Genomic DNA, 25,012 nt, shown 5'->3' on the forward strand with positions numbered 1-25,012 from the left:
TTCAATGCGGCCCTGGCGGTTATACCGCGTGGGCTGGGGCCGTTTTACTAAGTCGGCGGGCACCGCAGAGTGACGTGACGGTCACAGCTGCGACCACGGTAGTTCCGGCAGTCACCCTGGCCCCATAACAATTACAGAACAGCACGCTGTTGTGGTGCTTTGACTAGTATATTAAAATGCTTTCCCATCATTCACACAAGTTGATTAGACAGCTCACTATTTTGGTACCCTTATGTGAGATTGCCATATTTAAGAATAACTAAGCTGTTTAGTATCAAGCTTCATAATTTGGTATTTTTTATATATTGTTGATCGACTATAAGGGTACCAAATTAAAGAGGTGCATCCTTATACCTCTCCCTCCCTTACTGGTACAATAGTGCCCTTCAAATTGTCAATTCTACATAAGGGAACCACAACAAAATTACTACTAATAACATATAACTGACTGAAAATAAAATATCGAAATTAAGAAAATCATTTTTTTTCTTTATTATGATCTATCAGATGAAACAGAAGATACACAAAAATTAAGAAAAAGAGCTTTACCTTCATTTTGCTCTTTTAGAGGTTTAGTAAATAGCTTCCTAATTTGGTATCTTACCTTATGTGGGATTGCCATGTGATTGTTTGGTGGGTAGGTAGGAATCCTATCTATTGGGAGGGAACTGTTTAGTAGATAGCTGCCTTATTATATTAATAAGGGATCATCTACTAAACAGCTTCCTCCCTCGCTAAGGTCATCAATAGCTCAGTTTATTTCTTCAATTTCTTTTCATTTGCATAGTATAGAATAGTATACGATAACATGTATTTTTGTTTCGGAATCGACTAAACACAATATCTATGAAAAAAAAAGATGCAATGTAAATATGGTTGTGTATATCGTAAAGGGAGTTGACATGTAAAATATAAAAATAATTTGAATACATTTCAATTTACCAAGATTATGAAAATGGTGATGCTACGGATACTGGATCTATCTATATATATATAGAGGATTCTTTCATATGTATTATTTTAAGAGCAAGAAGACTTCATATTCTCAGGAAATGCTTCTAAGATATGAACAAAAGGCATGGTCCTGGAAGTACAATCAATCGATCAGAAATAGAATGAACCTCACTCACCGGACATGACTCTGAAACCCTTGTCTGGTGCAGGTGGACAGTGAAGATGGCATGTGAGCGCGAACTTTGAGAATTCATCTGAGTGCTTGCCGTGGTACGGGATAGTGCACCTTCCTTCAGAAGCTGTAAGAGCTAATTAAAAAAAAAAAAGATAGTGAAAGGACATATTAGAATTTGCCCAAACACTAAGGATAGACAGATGATGAATTTGTGAAAGACAGGAGATAATGCATGTGAACCAGCTAAAAGAAAAATCTGAATCATTAGGAAGAGGACGTAACAAATATAGTGGTGCAGGTGTTCTGAGTCCAGAAGAAATATAGATAAGTTCACATACAGCCACAAAAAAAAAAAAAAAAAAAAAAAGAGAACTTTTGTTTAAGAACAGCGCAAGAAACAGTGAAGAAGGTCTGGCACAGAACTTGAATACAAATAAAGGTAGTTGTTAATGTAAGAAGTTTTTCATTTCTCCTTATAGGTGTGCTGGTAATTAAAGCAGACATAGCTAAATGTGGCCTGCCTCAATCTAAAATTTGCTAGAATTTCCTTCATAAGTTCATAACTCCCAACTAGTTCCAAATAGTTTTCCTACTAGTGACTTTTAACAATCCTGTGTTAAAAGTCACTAGTCACTGTTGAAACATGGTATGGCCAGGAACGTTTAATTAGAATCATACTAAGAAATGGCAGTCAAAGATTGCAGGGGAGAGGGAATATGTGCAGGGGAGTAATGGGGAGAGGGGATCTGTGCAGGGAAGGCAGTGGAAAGGGGATGTGTGTAGGAGAGGCAGTGGGAAAGGGAATGTGTGCAGGGGAGGCAGGGAGAGAGGGGATCTGTACAGGGAGGGGGACTGTAAGTGAGTCTGGGGCAGGCAGGATCTGTGCGGGAGAGGGAGATATCTATCTATACATATCTCTCTCTATATCTCTATCTATATATATATATATATATATATATATATTTATATCTATCTATCTATCTACCTATATCTATCTATATATATTTCTATATCTATCTATCTATCTATCTATCTATCGGAATCTATATATTTCTATCTATATCTATTTATCTATCTATATCTATTTATCTATGTATGTCTATTTATCTATATATATATACCTATATGATATATTCTATATCTATTCTTCTATATCTATCTCTTTTGATATCTATCTATCTCTGTCTACTTATTTCTGTCTATTTATCTATCTGTATCTATCTCTATCTGACTTTATCTCCATCTATCTAACTATATCTGAATCACACGCACAGTCACTAATGCTCTCACACTCACTCACTCTCACTCACTCTTACTCTCTCTCACTCACTTTTACTCACTCTCACACTCTCCTACTCACTCACTCTCTCTAACACTCACTTTTACTTACTCTCACTTACTCTCTCAATCACATTTACTCACTTTCCCTCACTTTTACTCACTCACTCTCTCACACTCAGTCTCACTCACTCTCTCTCACACTCACTCTTACTCACTCTCTCACTTTTACTCACTCTCTCACTTTTACTCACTCATTCACTTTTACTCAATCTCACACTCACTTATTTTAAAAATAAGTTTACGTACTGTTTGAAGTCAGATCTCTGGATCCTCCTGCTGTGTCTCCAGCCTTCTGCCTTCAGCCTGACAGCCATAATCATCTCTGGCTGCATACAGCCTCCGGGGTTACTACAGGACACAGGAGGCGCGTTCACAGTGCCTCCTGTGTCCTGATAGTACATTTGATGTCTTCAGCTAAGCGTGAAGACGTCAAACGTGAGTACTGCATGTGACGAAACCAATCTCGCCACATTGTATTGGAGGAGCCTGGTTGCCCGCCTGCTACCTCTGGACTATGGACCGGCAGCTAAAGGGTTAATTTTACTGTGCAGAATGATTTATTTCTCCCTTTCTGCACCGTTCACCAACCTCCCCAGAGCCGTGGGAAGCCGGCCGGCGTTGTTAATTGGCCACCCAGAAGCTGGAGTGTGCCCTCCATTTACCTCCCTGAAGCTGCGGTTAATTGCCTGTTAACTGTGTGGCCGCTGTTACACTTAGCGGCCGCTAGGTGGCGCTGTTCTGGAGCTCCCCGGGCAGCCAACACTTTTCTGCCCGGCTTTCATGCACCAAAATCGGACACTTTTACGTGCAGGCACCGCTGAACCTCCAGCCCCTGGTTCTAATTCGAATGGATTTGGTGAATGCAGGGAAATTCGGTAGTTTATGTTTTATGTGAACTGTAGTAACCCAGATAGCCTGCCATGGAGCCTGTTCGTATAATTAAAGACTTTAGCTCCATGGCAATTAAAATGTATTTGTGTGGTCTGGGTGCCATTCACCTAATAATGTGCGCCCAGACCTGAGCTATCTGGGGATATGTTACATGTCTGTGTTTTATGTATAAAATGTGTCTGTATGTATTTTAAAGTGATAGTCTGTTTCTGTGTCACCATGTGCATAATGGAGTCTGGCCTTTGTCTTAGGAGATAATTGAATTACTTCATTAATTATCTCCAGGGCAGGGAGGAGGAAACCAGGATGCATTGTGGGAAAGTATTGTGGCTGTGTGTACGAAAATGATACATGTCTGTCTGCTGTTTCAGTCTTCCATCTGGTCCCCTAGGGGAGTGTCCACCAGGTGGGAGACCTGCATAAATACAGGGGCAGGTAGCCCTGAATAAACAGACCACTGCTTGACCTTCAACACGGAGCCTTGTCTCGTTCTTGGGGGGATTCACTGTATGCTGTTGGAGATTGATTGCTAAGGAGTGTAAGCTGATGTCTGCTTTTCCCTATTCATCTGCTAGCAGCTATTCGTGAGGTTCCAGCTGGAGTGCTACCTTATTCCCTTGTATGCAGTTCGGGAGTTTGGTGCATTCATTTATATCCGAATTCGTGAGTTTTGGTGCTTTTATAGTAGCTGTGCCTTGTTTGGGAAAAGGGGATTATCGCCTAAACGGATTTTTCCCCTTTTATGCTGAAACGGTCCGTAACAATTGGTGGCAAGCGGCGGGATCGTTCCTACAGCCAGAAGGACAGCTACAGAACACCATTGCTTTGGATTTTTACAATTTGAGGGCAACGCATGTCCCAGTACAGCGACTCTAAAAGCAACAGCATGGAACCAGCAGTGGAGTACGATGAGGGTGACATGGATGACCGGGAGGCGTTAAGGAAAGGCATCTGGTACCAGGCACTGGACATTGTGGAATACCAACGAGGTGAGAGACTTCCCAAGGAAGATCAGCGTTTGCAGGAGCGACTAGCCCTGCGGATGCCCTTCCTGGGAGAGCAGCCCAGGGAGGAATGGGTAAAAGAATTGGAGCTCCGGGTATGGCAGGAGATGTGGCTGGAGGATGCCTACCAGGCGCTTTGGTGGTATGTTGCACGGCACCTGCCCTGGACAGCCGAGCATGACAAGCCAGAGGGAGAGGAGTTTGATGGTCCTGGCTTGTTATGGGAGACTTTTGCAGAGCCTGAATTTGGGAGCCCCACACAAGCCCGGTTCAGTGATCTCTTTGAGTGGAGGGAGAGCAGGTATGACTGGGACGACACTCATGAAATTGAGCAAGACCTGGTCCACCTAGTAACCCTAGAGATGGAGCTGGAACAGGACTACCAAAATCTGTTCCACTCCAGTGAGAAGGCTCAACAGGGAAGCGCAGACCCAGATCCAGACCCCTTCAGCTGGGAAGATATTGTACAATTTTACTGGGAAGAACCCCAGGTGGCCAGTGGAGATGGGACCGAGGTCTCTCCACCGAGCCTGCAGGGAATTGGGAGCCCAGTCTCCATTCCCCAGCGGCAGGCTGAGTTACAGGGGGCAGAGGTAGTTGTTCCTGCCCCCCAGCAGCAGAGTGATATGCTAGGAGGGCAATGTGAAGTGCAGGGAGAGGAGAGCAGTGGCCTCCCTCCCCAGCGGCAGGCTGAGTTACAGGGGGCAGAGGTTGTTGTTCCTGCCCCCCAGCAGCAGAGTGATATGCCAGGAGGGCAATGTGAAGTGCAGGGAGAGGAGAGCAGCGTCCTCCCTCCCCAGCGGCAGGCTGAGTTACAGGGGGCAGAGGTAGTTGTTCCTGCCCCCCAGCAGCAGAGTGATATGCCAGGAGGGCAATGTGAAGTGCAGGGAGAGGAGAGCAGTGGCCTCCCTCCCCAGCGGCAGGCTGAGTTACAGGGGGCAGAGGTAGTTGTTCCTGCCCCCCAGCAGCAGAGTGATATGCCAGGAGGGCAATGTGGAATACAGGGAGAGGAGAGCAGCGTCCTCCCTCCCCAGCGGCAGCGTGAGTTTTCGGGAATTGGGGGCCCAGTCTCCATTCTCCAGCGGCAGAGTATCCAGCAGGGAATAGAGAGCCCTGTCTCCTTTCCCCAGCGGCAGGACTCTGTATTGGGAGGAGAGACAGTCGGTCTCCCTCCGCAAAGACTAGGAATATGTATGGGAGAGGAGCTTGTTACCACCTCTCCCCAGCGGCGGATCATTAATGTGCAGAGTGTTCTATCGGGAGAGGAACTTGTTACCCCCTCTCCCCAGCGGCAGCTTAATGTACCAGGGGGAGACTGTAAACCCCCCACCAGTGCAGATGGGACCGTGGTCTCTGCACTTACCACACAGGGGGTAGGGATGGTCGGTCCTACCCCCCCACGACAGAGCTGTGTATCCAAGGGGGAGACAACCGGTCTCCCCACTCAGCAGCAGAGCTATGCAACTAAGGGGGAGACAGTCCGTCTCCAGCAACCAGGCTCCAACCAGACTACTCCGGTGGTAGTGCTGGCACCAGGACAGAGTACCGCTGGTCTCTGCCCACTCAGCAACCCACCAAGGCAGCCTACCAGTCCCCTACACAGCCGTGGTGAGGCACCTGGACCGGGACAAACTTCTCCTCTACCCAGGTGTAGTAACTATTTATTGTGGGTGGGCTGTACTGTTTTTTTTGCTTTGTGGGTGGGTTGCTGGACTAACAAGGGCACTGACCGGCAGGAGGTCAGGTACCCTGTTAGTCTTTTTGGAAAGGGGGAGAGATGTGACGAAACCAATCTCGCCACATTGTATTGGAGGAGCCTGGTTGCCCGCCTGCTACCTCTGGACTATGGACCGGCAGCTAAAGGGTTAATTTTACTGTGCAGAATGATTTATTTCTCCCTTTCTGCACCGTTCACCAACCTCCCCAGAGCCGTGGGAAGCCGGCCGGCGTTGTTAATTGGCCACCCAGAAGCTGGAGTGTGCCCTCCATTTACCTCCCTGAAGCTGCGGTTAATTGCCTGTTAACTGTGTGGCCGCTGTTACACTTAGCGGCCGCTAGGTGGCGCTGTTCTGGAGCTCCCCGGGCAGCCAACACTTTTCTGCCCGGCTTTCATGCACCAAAATCGGACACTTTTACGTGCAGGCACCGCTGAACCTCCAGCCCCTGGTTCTAATTCGAATGGATTTGGTGAATGCAGGGAAATTCGGTAGTTTATGTTTTATGTGAACTGTAGTAACCCAGATAGCCTGCCATGGAGCCTGTTCGTATAATTAAAGACTTTAGCTCCATGGCAATTAAAATGTATTTGTGTGGTCTGGGTGCCATTCACCTAATAATGTGCGCCCAGACCTGAGCTATCTGGGGATATGTTACATGTCTGTGTTTTATGTATAAAATGTGTCTGTATGTATTTTAAAGTGATAGTCTGTTTCTGTGTCACCATGTGCATAATGGAGTCTGGCCTTTGTCTTAGGAGATAATTGAATTACTTCATTAATTATCTCCAGGGCAGGGAGGAGGAAACCAGGATGCATTGTGGGAAAGTATTGTGGCTGTGTGTACGAAAATGATACATGTCTGTCTGCTGTTTCAGTCTTCCATCTGGTCCCCTAGGGGAGTGTCCACCAGGTGGGAGACCTGCATAAATACAGGGGCAGGTAGCCCTGAATAAACAGACCACTGCTTGACCTTCAACACGGAGCCTTGTCTCGTTCTTGGGGGGATTCACTGTATGCTGTTGGAGATTGATTGCTAAGGAGTGTAAGCTGATGTCTGCTTTTCCCTATTCATCTGCTAGCAGCTATTCGTGAGGTTCCAGCTGGAGTGCTACCTTATTCCCTTGTATGCAGTTCGGGAGTTTGGTGCATTCATTTATATCCGAATTCGTGAGTTTTGGTGCTTTTATAGTAGCTGTGCCTTGTTTGGGAAAAGGGGATTATCGCCTAAACGGATTTTTCCCCTTTTATGCTGAAACGGTCCGTAACACTGCACATCAGGCAGGACTTAATTAGGAAGTCCCTCTGGTTCTAAGGTAAACACTGTATTTTCTCTGATAATACAGTGTTTACATGAAAAAGCCTGCAGGGATCTATTGTACTCACCTGAACAACCCCACTAAGCTGAAGTTGTTTGGATTTTTTTACTCAGTATTCACAGTAAACCTTTAGTCTGCTAAGAGACTGTTAGAATGTCCAATGTATTTAATAGGAAAATGTGTATGTGTATTTGTACTAAGTAGCACCCAAAACATGGTGCTACTTAGTACACATGTAAACTTATCCCTGGTGATTACATTTAACAAGCAAATTAGCTGAGATGAATTTTAGTAGGAAACGGAGATAGATCATAGTATAAAAATAAATGGCAGTTCTGACAGCACTTACCTCTTCCTCTGAGTTTACACTGCGAGTGATTGCGCCACTGACATAGATTCCACCACTTGCATCCTCATGAATGCGTATATTGGATTTTCTATGCCGGGAGTCTGGGTCACGTGAAACGTCAAACAGATCCAAAATCTCTTCATTATACAGCTAGTGCAGATGGTCGAAACAGAACAAAGAATATATCAACAAACAAATGGAAAATATACAATTGAAGAAAATAATAATGGGCAGGAGAAGGATAACGATACAAGTGATGTAAGTTAAATATTAATAATTGTTTGGATAGTAATAGAAAACTCCAAGCTCCATAGCCACTATGGCTTACTGTCGTGCTTATGGTGCCAAGAGTGCCCAGATACCCTCCTAGGCAGTAAGGGGTACAGGGAAAGCACCAGGTCCAATGTTATCTTCATGAAGCCAGGGGAATTAATGCCTTGCTGACAGCAAGGGCTAAAAGGTCACCCACTCTGTCCCCAAATGTCTGCACAAAGTTGTTAAAAAAAAAAATGCGGGGGGCGGAGCCTGACCTTGCAAGTGAATGGCAGCATAATCCCTGAGCTGTGCCACGACTTCGCTGAATCTATAGCCATCACAAGCACCTGAGTCCCCAAATTCTCCCAAACTTGTACCCACACCCAGGTATACTACCATCTCACCAAATGGGGGGTGGAAGAAAATCTTGCAACGCATTGTGGCACCGATCTTCCGTGCGAGGCCCGAGAAGGCCCTGGCACCATCTCCGGAACATTCCCACTCTGAATCAGAGATGAGCAGCATTGCGACCTCGGACAGACCAGATACCCCACTCACCAGAAAAGAAATGAGGGGCTTTGTGGCAGACTTTAAAAAATCAATTGCAGAGGAGTTGGACATTCTAACAGGCATGGCGGACCTTGCAGCCCTGGCCCAAACCACCGTGGACAAATGGAGAAGGTGGTGGAGGCGATGCAGACTCATGACACAGATATACAAGACCTAAGAGAGCAGATACGCACTGTTGAAGAAGCTAACAAGGACCTAAATAATCGGACACGCCGGAACAACATTTGAGTGAGGGGATTGCCAAAACAGGGCCCACTGAGCTGCTCTCGGACACGCTTACCTCGGTATTCCAAAACCTCCTGCCCGAGGCCACCACAGCATACCTTCTGATGGACCATGCTCACTGCGTCCTGAGAGAGGGACGCGATGGGGTCCCAGGGAATAGCACCTTAATAACTTGGACAGACACCTTGACGACCCTGTGACCAGGCATGCTTACCGCCAGGCCTTCTCCAAATGGAGCAACCTTTGCACGCTCACTCCATATACCCTGGGAATGTACATCTACATAGTCAGTCGAGTAGGATTGCTTGCATCCCACTAAATTTAAAGACCCCCCAATGCTGGACAGAGCTCAAATAGTGTACTCTCACGTTACTGAATGTTGGTTAGCACAATTGTAGTGTTTTTATGATATTGCCTGTTAGTTTGGTATTTCTTCAATTTTAGCCTAATCACGAAATAGAGTCCCTCAGGAGGTATTGGTTCTGTTCCTTGGTCCACATGTCACATGCTTAATACCACACGGGCTCGCTTACAATGAATGAGTACACGCTGTGTTGGTAAGGCTTACCACCCTTAGCCCGATACACCTAGAATAGATTAAGGGCAAGCTCACATCACCTATACCAGTTATAATTTTAGAAATGCTCCCCAGGACACCATGGAGCCCTGCTCCACATGCACTGGAGCAGTAGACTGCAACACTCTTAATACACAGATCCCCGGGGCGTGTCTGACTTCCGGCTAGAGCGGTCGCATGGGGTAAGAGCTCCTCTCCATAACGAGCCATAAAGCCACTTTAAAAGCACAAAACCAACTAAAAAAAAAACCCTACCGAAGGTAGAACAGTGAGGGCGATCACACCATCACAACGATGTCCCCCCTCGAAGCAAACAAAATTAACGGACCCGTCCCGACCACCGAGAAAAGATAAGCACAAGCCGTCCCAAGATGGCGCGGGGACAGTTCCCGCCACTATATCTGAGGAACCTGATACAAACCCCGACCAACTACTAGTCCCTGAACTGGAAGGGCAAGTTACTAAGCTCTATCTTAAATCCATGCTGCAAGACTTAAGAGCTACTATTCGGGAAGATTTTACCACCATTATTTCTGGTATCCATCAAGAAATAGCGGAGCTAGGTGACCGGACGGATCACCTAGAACAAAAAACCGAGGAGCTCTGCTCAGCCCACAACATAGCAGCGGATAAGCTTCATGCGCTGGAAGCTGACAACGCAAAAATATGGCAGAAAATAGCAGACATAGAAGATAGGTCGAGAAGGAACAACGTGAGATTTCGGGGAATAGCAGAGTCTATCACAACAGACCAACTTACCCAATATGTTGTCGCCATGTGTGCAGAAATGGTGCCGACGCTAACCGGCACAGCATGGGAGCTAGATAGAATACACCGTCTACCACGGCCTTTCGCGCCTCACGGCGGACACTCCACGAGACGTAATCGCCCGGTTTCACCACTACAGATCCAAAGAGGCTCTCCTTCAAGCGACGAGAACAACGAAAAACTTACCTCCGCCATACGAAGGCATTCAACTGTATGCGGACCTCTCAGCCCTGACTATGGCACGTAGAAGAGACTTCGTCACGATCACTAAGACACTGCGGAATCATAAAGTTGCATACAAGTGGGGCTTCCCCACAAAACTCTTAGTGTGGCGCAACGGCAAGCAACATGTCATGGCAGACCCGGATCAGGGAATGTCTGTTTTGAAAGACTGGGGCCTTTGGGACCCTCAAAGCCCGACCAAACCTACAGAACCATCTCCACAACGATTCCAACCGGAATGGAAGATGGTGGGACAACACCAACACTAACCCGCCATGAGGCATCAGGATAGATGGACTGATTTAAGGACTATTATCACATGCTGACAAATGGCGGTCTACTATGATGGTATAAGTATCTGCATTGTTTATTAATGATTTATTGTATGTTAGACATCGCTGTCACGCCAACCCCCCTCCCGCAACCATAACCACAACACTAGTGTGGGGAAAGGGCGGAAGAACTTAAATGCAGGCACCAACCTATCATCCCCATCCACCCATAGCAATGCTAGTGGAGAGCATAATGCCCAAAGAGTGCCCGTGGCTGCGTTCACACCACCGCCCCAACAGAATGTACACCATATGACACGTATGGGTCACACAAACACTCCACGAGATCCCCGATCACTACCTGTTTGTGCCTGTTTGTGCCTGTCTCTTTAAGTTATTGCCATGCAATTTCGGGTGCAATCATTTAAGTTATCTAGCGCTCACTGAGCCACCGCCTGAAATAGGCTCCACAAACATAAGGCTGATCCCTGCAGCTACATATACTAACATGGGTTGTACTAAGAAAACGCACTCAATGATGTTTATATAGACCGTAAGTTAATGGCGTGACACTCCACTCCCCGCACCATTACACGAGTACGTGCATATATGGTACCGCAGCGGTAGCTGGGAGCTGGCACCGACCCATCAACCCCACTCCAACAACCACATCACAAAAAGGAATTTATCGGGACCTACAGTTCCCATAGGTGGACACGCTACCGCCCCACCAGGTCGCACACCCTCTGGACCCCATTGATGCACCACGGGGCACCCCTGTCCGGTACCTGACCATACCCCGTCCCCTTCAATAAATGATACGTAGAGTTCGGCACTACCACAGTATTTAGCGATAGCTCAATAGGGCATAGCCTGTAATCACCTGTAATGGGCCTATACATACGAAAAGATCTATACCACGATCTCAGGGGTTGTTATATGGTATAATGAAAAATGCAACCACTGGGTTTAAAGTACAGAGCGTATTAACGAAGTGTCGCTCCTTCCCCCGAACTCTTGTGCATAGCGCCCTGGAATATGTTACGACAGTAGAACCCGGTAACAGACTCTAACCTACTGACACCCCCAACTCACGGCCATACAAATGTTAAAATTGTTGCCCTAGAGGGCCCAGTTGAAAGTACGCCAATGAATAAGGACCGAACGCCCTTTAGTTTACTCTACCACACCCAATGGCTGGTGACACTCTCAACCAAAAGAGGGTATTCTTAGGCTCAATAAATAAGGCCAAGCAAATTGAATACAGGCATATTGGTGTTTAAAGCTCCATAGGTCGTGGTATGCAATATGGCGGGAGGGGACCGGCTAGACCTCAGCATTTCATAGGCAAGCGTCACATGAATATCTCCCACTAGAAACGTTACATGAATATCTCCCACTAGTAGACACAGTTACGCCCCAAAATCCTACCATATATTAAAGCGGTGACCACGATAGTCTTCCTTATATCCTGGTGCCGAACTACAAGGCATTACAATATCGATCTAATACCTCCTCTGCACATACAAATGTGCTGAAATTTCATCCACCACCACCACTATGGCTCTGGAGCGAGTCTAACCCCACACGTTCCCATAACAGGATGGTCACTGGAATTGAACAGGTTAATATTCCAGCCCATCCATGGGTAAACTCTCATGGAAGAGAGTTTGGTTTATTCTTTATTTGTATAATGTATGTTTTTGTTTATGTTTTCCTATGTTATTCCCTCCTCTTTACCCCCCACAGCCTGCACTCGATTTACTTCCCTGATAGTCAAATACCAACTGGTTCTTGGAGAACCAAATACGCTCGACATCACACAGGTCTCACACCACTCCACAGCCTATGCTGGACCCAATACACGGCACCACAAGTCTCACAACAACAACGCCAATACATCGACCCCCCATATCCCGAATAATGGCACACCAATTCAAATGTCTCTCCATGAACGTTAATGGCTTAAATAGCCCGTTCAAGAGACACTCGGCGATGAGAGAAATACACAACTCCAAAGCAGCCATTGTTTGTCTTCAGGAAACTCACCTTTGTATAAAAAAGCCTCCAAAATTCAGCCCTCCTTGTTATCCACAAATATACCATGCACTTTCACCCCACAAGTCTAAGGGTGTCTCTATACTATTCCACCAAGACTGGGTATTTCAACAGTCTGCAATATACCAGGACACACAAGGCAGACTATTAATTTTAGTAGGTACACTGAATGGGATTATGGTGACAATAGCCTCCCTTTATGCCCCCAATGAAGCTCAAACCCCCTTCCTGCACAAGGCGCTCAACAAAGTGGAAAACCTCAGGCAAGGCCATACCATTATATGCGGGGATTTTAATTGCACCTTAGACCCCAAATTGGATATCCAGAGAACTCAAAACAAGCAGCCTTCACACCAAGCCACATCCCTTAGCCGCAAATTATCCACACTCTTCCACACGCACAACCTTTATGACACTTGGCGCAATCTATTCCCGAGCGGGAAAGACTACACATACTTCTCACATGTACACCACGCATACTCGCGTATTGACATGTGTATAGTAGACAATATAACACTTCAAAACGTAGTAGATGTAGAGATTGGTACTAGAACATGGTCGGACCATGCCCCGGTCATTACCACGTTCAAAACCTTATACCCAGTGAGGGGCAGAAGTACGTGGAGGCTAAATGACTCCCTTTTAAACAATGTCCCATTATCACGCAAAATAACAAATACTATCAAACTATTCTACGAAGACCATGCTACAGATGGGACGGACGTCCCAACACAATGGCTGGCCCTCAAAGCGGTAGTGAGAGGTCTACTCATACAAGCAGGGGCAATACGCAAAAAGAGAACCAACCAAACCAGGGAGCGCCTGTTAGAGGAACTCAAACAAACCGAGACTAAAAACAAACATAACCCCTCCAAAAAATTAACCGCCTTAATTAACCGAATAAAGACAGAACTACATGCCATGTCCCTACACGCTATGGAACAGATCATGCGCAAATTAAACTTAACTCACTACATGCAGGGCAACAAGGCCGGCAAACTATTGGCACGCCGACTGAAGTCCCGCAGCCTACAATCCAAACTCCCATACATGACTTCATCAAGCAACACAAAACTCTATAACCCTCAAGACATAGTGGAGGAACTGGCATCCTACTATGATACACTTTATAACCTTGGTAGTGCAGAGAACACTCACCAGCCCTCTGGCTCGGAAATCCGAGATTTCCTCGGACTAGTGGACCTCCCCTCCCTCACAGACACACAAAAAGCTTCCCTGCTGGCACCATTCACGGAAGATGAAATACTCCAAACCATTAAAACGCTTCCCAAACACAAAGCACCGGGACCTGACGGTTTCTCAAACTCCTTCTACATTAAAATGGCCACGCACCTCATACCCCATCTTACAACTCTATTCAACCACATCAAAGACACGGGGAACATCCCGACTGAGATGCTCCTAGCTCATGTCGTAACTTTGCCAAAACCTGGGAAACCTGCCACAGAATGTGCCAACCTGAGGCCAATCTCATTATTAAACGCAGACACCAAATTGTATGCGAAACTCCTGGTGACACGTATAAAGCCAATGCTACAAGATCTAGTCTCCTCTGAACAGGCAGGGTTTGTCCCATCTCGACAGCCAGGAGATAACACGCGACACTTCCTGAATTTAATTCAATGGGCACATACTTCCCAACAACAGGGCTTACTGCTGGCACTTGACGCTGAGAAAGCGTTCGACCGCCTACATTGGGGGTACATGACAGCAGTACTGACCAAACTAGGGTTTCCTGAACCATTTCAAAAAAGCATATTAGCTCTATACTCAAACCCCACAGCCAAAGTTTACAACACCGGGTTTCTCTCAAGGCCGTTCCCAATAACCAATGGCACAAGACAAGGCTGCCCTCTCTCCCCGTTGATCTTTATATTATGCTTGGAACCAATGATCACACACATAAAACAGATGAACGACATCAAAGGGATTCATACCCCCTTAGGACCCATGAAAATCACACTGTTTGCAGATGACATTTTGCTGTTTATTACTGAACCATCTCACTCCATCCCTCATCTCCTAAACCTATTAGATAATTACGGCAAAGTGTCATACTACAAAAACAACGCAAAGAAATCGCAGGCTTTAGCGATTCGTATGCCACACAACGAACTGTTATCCCTCCGAGCCAAATACCCCTTCGACTGGCGTAAATCCTCAATCTCATACCTAGGCATCCAGTTGCCTACTTCACTCTCCTTAGTCACTAAAGTAAATCACAACCCCCTCATGCAAAAATTGGACCTCCAACTCAAACAGTGGGACGATAAAGGGGCCTCATGGCTGGGTCGCATAAGCACAGTTAAAATGATGATATTGCCACGTATCCTATACCTCTTCCGCACCCTCCCAATAGCGATCCCAAACACGATAATAAAAAGACTCCAATCCACAATTAACGCTCACATATGGAAGAGGAAACTTCCACGAATTACACAAAGATTAACATGGAGGCCATTCTCAGAAGGGGGTCTTGGCATACCAAACATACAGCTATACTATAGGGCAGCAATCCTGGCACAGGGCATATCGATTCTAGAAAATAAAACACCTCCCTTATGGTTAGCATTGGAAAACGCCTGCATGCCGAGGAAAACGGTGGCCGATGCCCTATGGGCGCGCCAAGAACAACAAATGAAAAACACCTCTATACTACCCCCAACGGCGAATTTACTCCGCATATGGGGTTAGACATTGCTCCAACTGGACATCAGTAAAGACCTTCTGTACGTAGCGCCCCTAAAGATACTCACTCACCACACACCAGACTTGAATCTTGATCTGTGGACAAGGCACGGCATCTACCGTATCAGCACCCTTTTTAACAAGGAGGGCATAATACCATATCCAGTACTACAGCAATCCTTTAACCTACCATCTAGGGAACTATTTACATTTCTTTGCATAAAGAATATCCTACAAATTCACAAATTGCATAGAGTCAGGTCCACACACGCCACCATTTGTTCTCAAATGCCTAGGCAAACTACAAAACGCCAAAACACTTTCCCTATGTTATAACTCCCTCATGAACGCAGGGACTAAAGATACGCCCTCCTACATGAAAGCTTGGGAGAAAGACCTGAACATACAGGTAGACCAAGCCTCTTGGACGACAACACTGGGCCAGGTAAAGAGAGCTACACATAGCATAAGCCACAGGGAAGCGTTCTGCAAACTAGCGATGAGGTGGTATCTAGTACCCGCACGCTTAGCACATATTTACCAGAGTGCCTCCCCAACTTGTTGGAGATGTCACAATGAAATAGGCACACTCCTCCATATGTTCTGGTCCTGCTCGATCATAGAGAAATTCTGGTCAGAGGTGGAAATACTTCTAGTACAGAAGCTACACATAGCTGTCCCAAAGTCACCGGAAAGCTACCTCCTACATATCCTCCCACACTCTCTAAGGGAAGACGAAATACACATATTTACCCATTGCCTCATAGCGGCAAAAATAGCTGTAGCCTATAGATGGAAAACACCACAAAGCCCTAGCCTCTCAGAGGTCATCACTCGCATTGATACGACGAGTGGGTATGAACAGATGGCCAGCCGCCTTGACAATAGGGAACATACATACTCTGCACGTTGGCACAGATGGGTTCAATTCAGAGCTCAACGGGAGCCTTCCGAGGGCATACCACTACACACCAGTAGCTAGTCGCTCTACAGGTAGATCTCTACCCCGAACTGGGCAGACGAATCTCCTTCAATTACAGAATATGTTGTTTAAGTTTTAACTACATGTATTGATCTGCCCATAGACTTAAGGATTAATGTCACAATATCTGTTACTGTCATAATATTTGTCTTGTAATGTATTTACATATATTTGGACTCGATTGGTGCCTCCTGCAAAGGTTCGCACACTCTCTGATATACTTGATCTGCGTCATCAAGAACCACTGTTGGCTTTAATATAAGGCTGTATCCCCCCCCCCTCTCCCTTCTTTCTTTCTGTACCCCAATACTTCCCATTTTATGTTGAATATGAGAGAAAATGTCAATAAAAATCTAGACATTGAAAAAAAAAAATACACAGATCCCAAGGAGGTAGCGGAGATTCACAGTAGACAGGATTGGGCATAAGCAGTGCCCTCCAACAAAGGGACCACAGCAAGAAATGTTTGATGTTTATTGATGTTTATATTGTTATACTGTACTGTTGAACATGATACTATATGCCTTCGAGGGAGCAAGATATGCATCCGTATGGGCTGTGCTTGAGCTCCACTGACACTTCTACAACCACGCAGTAGAGACACATATACTAGAGGAACGCCGCCCGAGCCAGACAGACTGCAGTACCCCTACTCCCCCCCCCCCACACATGCTCCTCTACCATCACACCTAACTCCTCCCCCTCCCACAGCAGGGTTTGTGCTGAGCAGCAATTATGCTAATGGAAATCTGGTAACTGCCTTTGGGGTCAAAGGCCAATTACACCCTATCAGATCCAGAGGAGGGGTATTTAGGACCAGTTCTCATCCTGCTCAGTACCTTGTCGTGGTTTCCCTTGTGGTTATCCGAGAGTGCGTTATTGATTCTGGTTATTCTGGTCATTTGACTTTGGCATTGATTTTGACTTCCCTGTTTTCTGGCATCTCTGACCCCTTGTTTTTCCTTATCGTTGTGTCTCTTTCTGTTTCCTGACTATTCCTTGGTACGTTAGTCCGGCCATTCTAAGGTCCGGTATATGTTACCTAACAGTCCTCTGTGTTACACAATTCTACGTGCTGGATCATACTATAATCCTGACACCACCAATTACTACTATACTACTAAATGTTTTTGCTCTCCTGAATTCTCGCTAATCTCCCTTCTTCCCTTCCTTCGGGCCCAGCTTATACAAACCAACCTGGGGGGGACTACAATCGAGACATAGCACCACCGGCCCTTAAATTTCAACTCACTTGCATAAATTTGAAAGGCCTCAATATTCCGGGCAAACGAAAAGAGGAACAAGGCCGACGCCCTTCTAGCACACTATCTCAAAAAGAATGGAGAGAACAAGCAAATATCCCATATTCGCACACAGGAAGGAGAGCTTACCAACCAACCAGACAAAATAGCAAAGACATTCCTACAGTACTACACCAATCTATATAATCATTCCTCTATGCCAAACACCCAAGAACCAGAGCATCTGACAAAAATATGCCTTTTTAATAAAAATACGCCTTCCTCGCACCTCTTAAACAACTCTCACTCCCCACAAAGGACCAAGACCAACTAGCCTCCCCCATAGAGGCTGAAGAGATTGCAGCGGTACTCAAAACTCTGAAACCCATGAGAAGACCTGGCCCGGAGAGCCCTTTATTACAAAACATTCCAACACCTGCTGATCCCGCATTTATGTAGGGTCTTTAAAGTACTTCTGGAAGGACACCCCCTTCCGCGTGAGATGCTCACAGCTGACATTTGCCTGATTCCAAAACCAGACAAAGAACACATGGATCCAGGGCACTACAGGCCAATATCTCATCTCAACACCGACCTAAAAATAATCACCAAGGCCCTCGCCAACCGCATCAGCCCATTCCTACCGAAACTAATCCATCCTTTTATCTCCAGTCACACCAATCTACTGCAATAACCTTTCCCACCTGGAATGACCCCAAAACATTTAATCAACCTGGACCAGAGGGACATGTCCACCTACACCGCCAAGGAGAGGTAATTGAATACAACGCCCTCCCAAATCTGGAATCACTAAGCACTTCGGACTATTTCAGATACATTCAACTAAGAGACCTAGCACAGATGCCCATGATGAAACAAGCTAGAACTGCCCCTCCAACGCCATTCGAAAAGCAATGCTTCAACGCACCCATTCACACAGATATCCGACATCTACAACATGTTAACACATCCCAAATCAACCTCACCTATGTCGCGGCATGGGAAAGAGACATAGGACCAACAGATGACCCGAGCGACTGGTCGGAGATTTAGAAAGCAATAAGCTCCCTCACAGCATGCGTCACTTGTAAAGAGCAAGCTTATAAAACCTTATACCAATGGTACATGACACCATACCGACTCCACAAGATGGGCACACTACCCAATGGGTTATGTTGGAAGATATGCGGGAAAATAGTGAATAGAGAGCGAACAGAACCTCGCCACAGGCTTTTGGAGGGGCCTGCTTGCCAGCCTCCTGCCAAAAGACTATGGGCCAGATCAACGACTATATTTCCATAGAACCGAATGCTAGCTCACTGGCGGCCATTTGCATGGACAAAAAACGCGAATAAACTTCAGGGGGACTTAGCCGCGAATGCCCTGGATTTATTTTCGGCATGAAAACTTTGCGGTTCCTGGTCGATCTCCCAGCGGAACTTAGCCGCGATTCTATGGAACTGTTTTTGGCATGAGACCATGCGTGTGGTCGGCCAAAACTATGACTTCCAGGAAATTCTTGAACCCCTAAACTGATCTGGGTGATTTTTGGATATGTTGTTCACCCAGATCGGTTCAGGCTTTTGTGGGGGGTTTGTATGTTTTAAAGGTTTTGGGGGTTTTATAAAAATTTGTTTTTTGTGTCTGGAGATAATTGAGTTAGTACAATTCCTGACTCAATTATCTCCCAGGCAGAGGGGAGGGATTGTATGATTATGTATGGGAGTGTCCTGTACTTGAACAAACTTTGTCATTGGTCTGTAACTTTGTACTGTAGTCTTCTATAAGATCCAGGTGGGAGTACCCCTTGCATGGGGATTGTTATAAAAGGCCAAGTGTGGTCCCAGTAAAATCAGTTCACTTCACCCTCAACACGCAGCATTGTCTCGTGATTGTAGGGAACAGCTATACCAGCTATACCTACTACGGATTGCTATACTAGCTATAATCACTTGCTCCTGTAAGAGTTACAAAGCTATACCTGCTACACTCTCTGGAGTAGGAGAGGTCCACCACTGGAAGCTGGATCCTTGGCTTGGGTCCAAGCTGCGGTGGCTAAGGGGCTACAGTGCTTACTAGGAAGCAGCAATTGGCGGAGGAACACAGTCAGGGTGCCAGGCGGTCCATCACAACCAGGGTCCTACCTTCACTGCTGGTGGCAATGCCCCAAACGTAAAACCTTGTGAACAGAAGTACACCAACTCGTAGAACAAATGATCACAAAGGCCATCCCAGCGGACCCGTGGACAATGCTGCTGACCAAACCGACAGACGTCCTCACCAGGAGTGAAAACAAACTAGTCGACAAAATATCCCTTGCACCTAGGGGCCCCAGTGAGAAGGACGGCAGAAACACAACCCTGCCAGGGGGCAGGGAGGAACTGAACTCGAAGGTGTATAAACAAAAACAACAGACCTGACACTCCTTACAACCAGAATGGGAGAATCCCATGCTGGGACAATAAGCATAACACCGGCCAGGAACACTGCACAATACCCTTGACACAACCCTCCCTCCCCAGAAGGCAAATTCACAAACCGGGACCCGCCGCTGTGATTCGAAGGGGACCATCCCGACCAACTCCCCTTTCCCCCCCTTTATAGGCCTGCATGCACTACCCCGTACGCCAGGGACCTAACTAGCCACGGGGCTAACCCGACAGGCCATGCACGGCTCGGATAGCCTGTGGGACGAAGCAAGGCACCCAGGGGATGCCCGTGCCCCAGCAATCCCTGCACGGTTCTAGACCTGCACAAGACAGCTACACAGGGTGGAAGGGGAATCCGTGAGGGCATTGAAATCATACAAGGCAAGCCCTCCAGTGGCACCGTAATTGTAACTCACTAAAGCTTGTAGAATGTTGTGTGATGTAATACTTCTTTTTTCTGTAAAAATGTGCATCCTTTAAATAAATAAAGAAAGAAAGAATTTAAAAAAAAATAAAAAAAATAGCCAGGATTACCACTTGTTAAGTGTGTTACACATAGGGAAAGGGTACATTTAATTAATTTCTCAGGCAGGAATTAGGGCATCAGTCTCATAGCAGAAGTTAAATGCCAAAACGTGTAGGGACAGTTAATTGTCACTAGATTCATATTTGTAAATCTGTGCATCTGTATTTGAGTTGATAATTCTGTGCACTTTTTAGAATCCAGAAGTGATTTGGACTACGGATTGGAGTAGTCAGTCTGCTAGGCGCCAGTCATTTTTTCATAGGAGCTGTGGATGGCCAGCTCATAGGCTGAGAGTCTCAGCAGAGCGCTCTCAGCCATTGAGCGCCTCCCTGCACCAGAAGTTGTCAAAGTGTTCACAAATGGTTTGATTACTTACCCTGGGAGGGCGCCAATACACTCCTGGAACCATAACCATACAGTGGGCAGTAATGATTATGGAGCTCAGAGTATTATTTTAAAAGGGTATGAGGATAGAACAGAGAAAGAACAGACTAAGAGATACATATTAATTATCTAATATCATCTATGCTAGTGCTTTCCCCACACAGTGTATATAAATACCTCCTTCACTCACCTCTAGGAACTGGGCACTGACTTTGAATCTGGGTTCTGGTTTCCCTTTCTCTTGAGCAGCAGTTATTTGTTCCTGGATAGTACTGAAAAGCTGGCGGACAGCACGGGGAATAATTCCCAGCTCTCCCTCAGTCACCACCAATTCAAATCCAGTGCCCATTGTATGCGTCTTTCCTGCACCAGTCTGGAACAGAAGAAAGTATATTAAAGGTTGACTGACATAGTAATGCTAAGCAGAAAATAGGACCTCATGTCACATACCCGTCTCTTGCTCTCTCCTAAAGGGCAGCACTCTACTCTCTCCACCAGCTCTGCTTCACTCCCATCTTATTTGATTGCTACTTCCTGTCCTATTGTGTTTTATACCCAAAATCCAAACTCCTCTAGACTATAAGGTTGTTTGAGCCCTCGTCAACCTATTGTTCGGTAAGTTTTTGCAATTGTCTCATTTATTGTTAAATCCCCTTGTAGTATTGTAAAGCGCTACGTAATTTGTTGGCGCTATATAAATGCCAGTAATAATAATGATAATATTTAGAAAACCATATTTAGATAAAACACTTATTTGGAAACATTCTCCAACTTGGCTATTTTAACCTAAATTTTACAATTTAGGTTTCAATTCACTAGAATTCAAGGTTTAGCATATATAAACTCCTTAGTTAACAGTAACATTGGAGGAGCAAAAGTTATTATTGATACAAAAAAGAAAGATTAAAATTACTACCATGATGATGGTGGCAATGACAGAGAAAAGTTGGAGCATATACCTGCCCGTACGCCAGTACGGTTGCATTGTATCCTTGGAAGCATCCATCCACCAGCCCACGCACGCAAACTTCGTACACTTTAAACTGCTCAGTGTCTGTGTCAAACACATAATCATATGTGAAAGCTTTGTCCTTGCCAAGAAGTACCTGCGGCTCTCCAGGGTAAACCCATGTACATACATGACACCCTTCAGCTTCCTCCTTACTGCTCTGAGGACGAATCCTGTATAAAGGACACAGAGTATTGATAAGTCTAGAACATTACGGGAGAGAGAAGTGAACGAAAATGGATATGAAGGGAAAATACATATGACAAAGGCGTGCTTATATTATCAACAATTAGAAATGTTAATTTAAACGAATAACTGCAATCATTGTATGTAAAAAAAAATCTTTACAGGCCTTATTCGTGTAACTACAATCATGTATTTGTATATATTCACTTTTCGCTTTCTTCCTCTTTTCCCTTTCACTTCCTTTCTCAATGTCATTCTGTTTCCATTTTCCCATTCAATGAGTCCCTTTCTTTCTCTGACTCTCTCTGCCTTTCCTCTATTCATCTTTTTTCTCTATATCCAGCTGTCTCTTTCTTTGTCTATATTGCACCTCCTCTCCCACCTCCTGTTCTGGTTTCCATGGAAACTAAGCGTCCACCACTGAGCTCACACAACTGACGGGGTACGGTGTGATGAACAGACACCTCACTAAGAGAAGGAGGGTGCAGTAAAACAAAACCAATTAAGTAAATTCATGAATTTTGACAAGCAAACCAGAAAAGCAGACAGATGCTGAGAGAGTCAGCGAGAGAGACTGAGCGACTTTCTTAAAGATAGTGCAGAGACTAAAAGCGACAAATACAAAATCTAGGAGTTCAAAATCAAATTGCAACACAGGGATTGCGTAAATCTGAATTAACACTCTGAATGCTGTGATATGACTAAAAGTTAAACATCATCTGGAGAGTCAGTTTGTTCTTTCATGGAAAGATGCTAAATTAAAATTTCTTTCTTCACAACCTCTGAGTAACTGATGTTTGTTTGTTTTTTACTTTATCATTGTGTTATTTGTTTTCCCGAGTCTTTACTGAAATGGCACTATGAGAAGTACTTTATCAGCTCAATACTCCTTCTCCAATTTCCCTCAGAAATTAGTGTTACTGTCAATTTATTAAAGTCTTTTAGAATACCTATTATAACCATTTTATTTTGCATTTTAATAGATACTGTTATGGTCACTAAACTACAGCAGTGATGATTAACGAGATTATGAATGTCACCAAAAATATCATGATATACTACCGCTGTATATATTCCCATCTCATCAGCAATCACATAAGTCAGTGTTTTTTTTTTTTATTACCAGACGACAAAGACCACCAACAATTGCAAGAAGCAATTTCCTGCTATTGGATATACTCTTGGCACATTGGCAATCAACCAAACAATTAATCACAAATTTATCCCTACAGAGTTTACACCAATGCAAATATCAATTAGAATCTTTTAGTGCATTATAGTTACTGCATGCATATATTATTTGCCTCATCTGTCTCACTCTTTCTCTTGCTATCTTACTTTGCTGACTCAGGAAATCACACTTCCCATCTAAAAACCTCACAGGAAATGGTCGTGTAAGAGACAAAGAATGAAGGATAGCTCAAAAAGCAAAAACAGTATCTCTGTAGCATTATTCCGTATACTGGCAGGACATTTTAGTTATTTACTCTTATATGCATTATCACGATCTGATAATTTGGCTACAGGAAATCCAAAATGATTAACCTATCATCCTCTCAATAGCACACTGAGCTGCAAAATTGTACTGTGTACCACAGTTGCACACAAGGCATTTGTAAATACAGGGCAAAATCATAGCTCTTTGCTATTGCTGTCATTTTGGAATAGTTCATTATCCAGTTGAAGATAAAACTATTTAAAGGACCACTCTAGGCACCCAGACCACTTCAGCTTAATGAAGTGGTCTGGGTGCCAGGTCCAGCTAGATTTTACCCTTTTTTTTATAAACATAGCAGTTTCAGAGAAACTGCTATGTTTATACTGAGGGTTAAGCCAGCCTCCAGAGCCTCTAGTGGCTGTCTCATTGACAGCCGCTAGAGGCGCTTGCGTGCTTCTCACTGTGAAAATCACAGTGAGAGCACGCAAGCGTCCATAGGAAAGCATTATGAATTATGAATTATGAATGCTTTCCTATGCGACCGGCTGAATGCGAGCGCGGCTCCTGCCGCGCATGCTCATTCAGCCGATGACGTCGCGAGGAAGAAGAGGAGGAGGAGGAAAGCTCCCCGCCCGGCGCTGGAGAAAGAGGTAAGTTTAACCCCTTCCTCCCCCCAGAGCCCGGCGGGAGTGGGTCCCTGAGGGTGGGGGCACCCTCAGGGCACTCTAGTGCCAGGAAAACGAGTATGTTTTCCTGGCACTAGAGTGGTCCTTTAAATACTTGCTTTAGCAATAGAACAATATGTTGTTATGTATATTAATTTTTAAATACATAGGTTTAACTGGTGCATATAAGTTAGATTCTATTTTATTTATTTTGTGTATGGCAAAAAAAATAATGCCCAGATAATCAAATGGTTAATATATATATAATATATATATATATATATATATATATGTATATATATATATGTATATATATATATATATATATATATATATATATATATATAAAAACAAATATTTAAAAAATATCCTCATTTCAGACACCCCCAACCAAGCCCCCCTCTCCCCTCCCCCCCACACACACAAAACAACAACAAATAATTAACTAAAGGAAATATCTAAGGGTAAATAGCCAAAAAAAATATGTGTAAATGTAGCCTAATGGTTACTTTGGATCAAGTGGATTATTTAGTGTAAGTTCATAGTGAAAGGTTTGCTATTGTATTTGTTTCTAAATATTGATAATTGGGTTAGTTCTTGCGATATCAGCTCAACTGACTAGAAGATCTACTGTGTTAAATACAATCCATTGTTTGGAAAACTATTCATAAAGAGGACTATACACAGAACACAAGTTCATGCATTTAGACTGGAAGAAAAGAGATTTAGTCAAAGGCAAAGAAAAGCA

The 25,012-nt window shown here is 44.9% G+C and overlaps 1 protein-coding gene across 8 annotated transcripts in view; it reads right to left on the reverse strand.

The window, feature by feature from the left end:
* Positions 1-25,012, reverse strand: part of KIF21B (kinesin family member 21B) — a 118,875-nt gene that overhangs the window by 91,196 nt on the left and 2,667 nt on the right. For all 8 annotated transcript variants that reach the window (XM_063453211.1, XM_063453209.1, XM_063453210.1 and 5 more), the window contains exons 2-5: positions 21,926-22,148; positions 21,157-21,339; positions 7,749-7,898; positions 1,131-1,262 (exon numbers count right to left, since the gene is read on the reverse strand). In XM_063453211.1, coding sequence (XP_063309281.1) covers positions 1,131-1,262; positions 7,749-7,898; positions 21,157-21,339; positions 21,926-22,148 — 688 coding nt within the window. The remainder of the gene's footprint in view (positions 1-1,130; positions 1,263-7,748; positions 7,899-21,156; positions 21,340-21,925; positions 22,149-25,012) is intronic.

This window comes from Pelobates fuscus, chromosome 1 (assembly GCF_036172605.1).
Source record: "Pelobates fuscus isolate aPelFus1 chromosome 1, aPelFus1.pri, whole genome shotgun sequence".
Taxonomy (NCBI): Eukaryota; Metazoa; Chordata; class Amphibia; order Anura; family Pelobatidae; genus Pelobates; species Pelobates fuscus.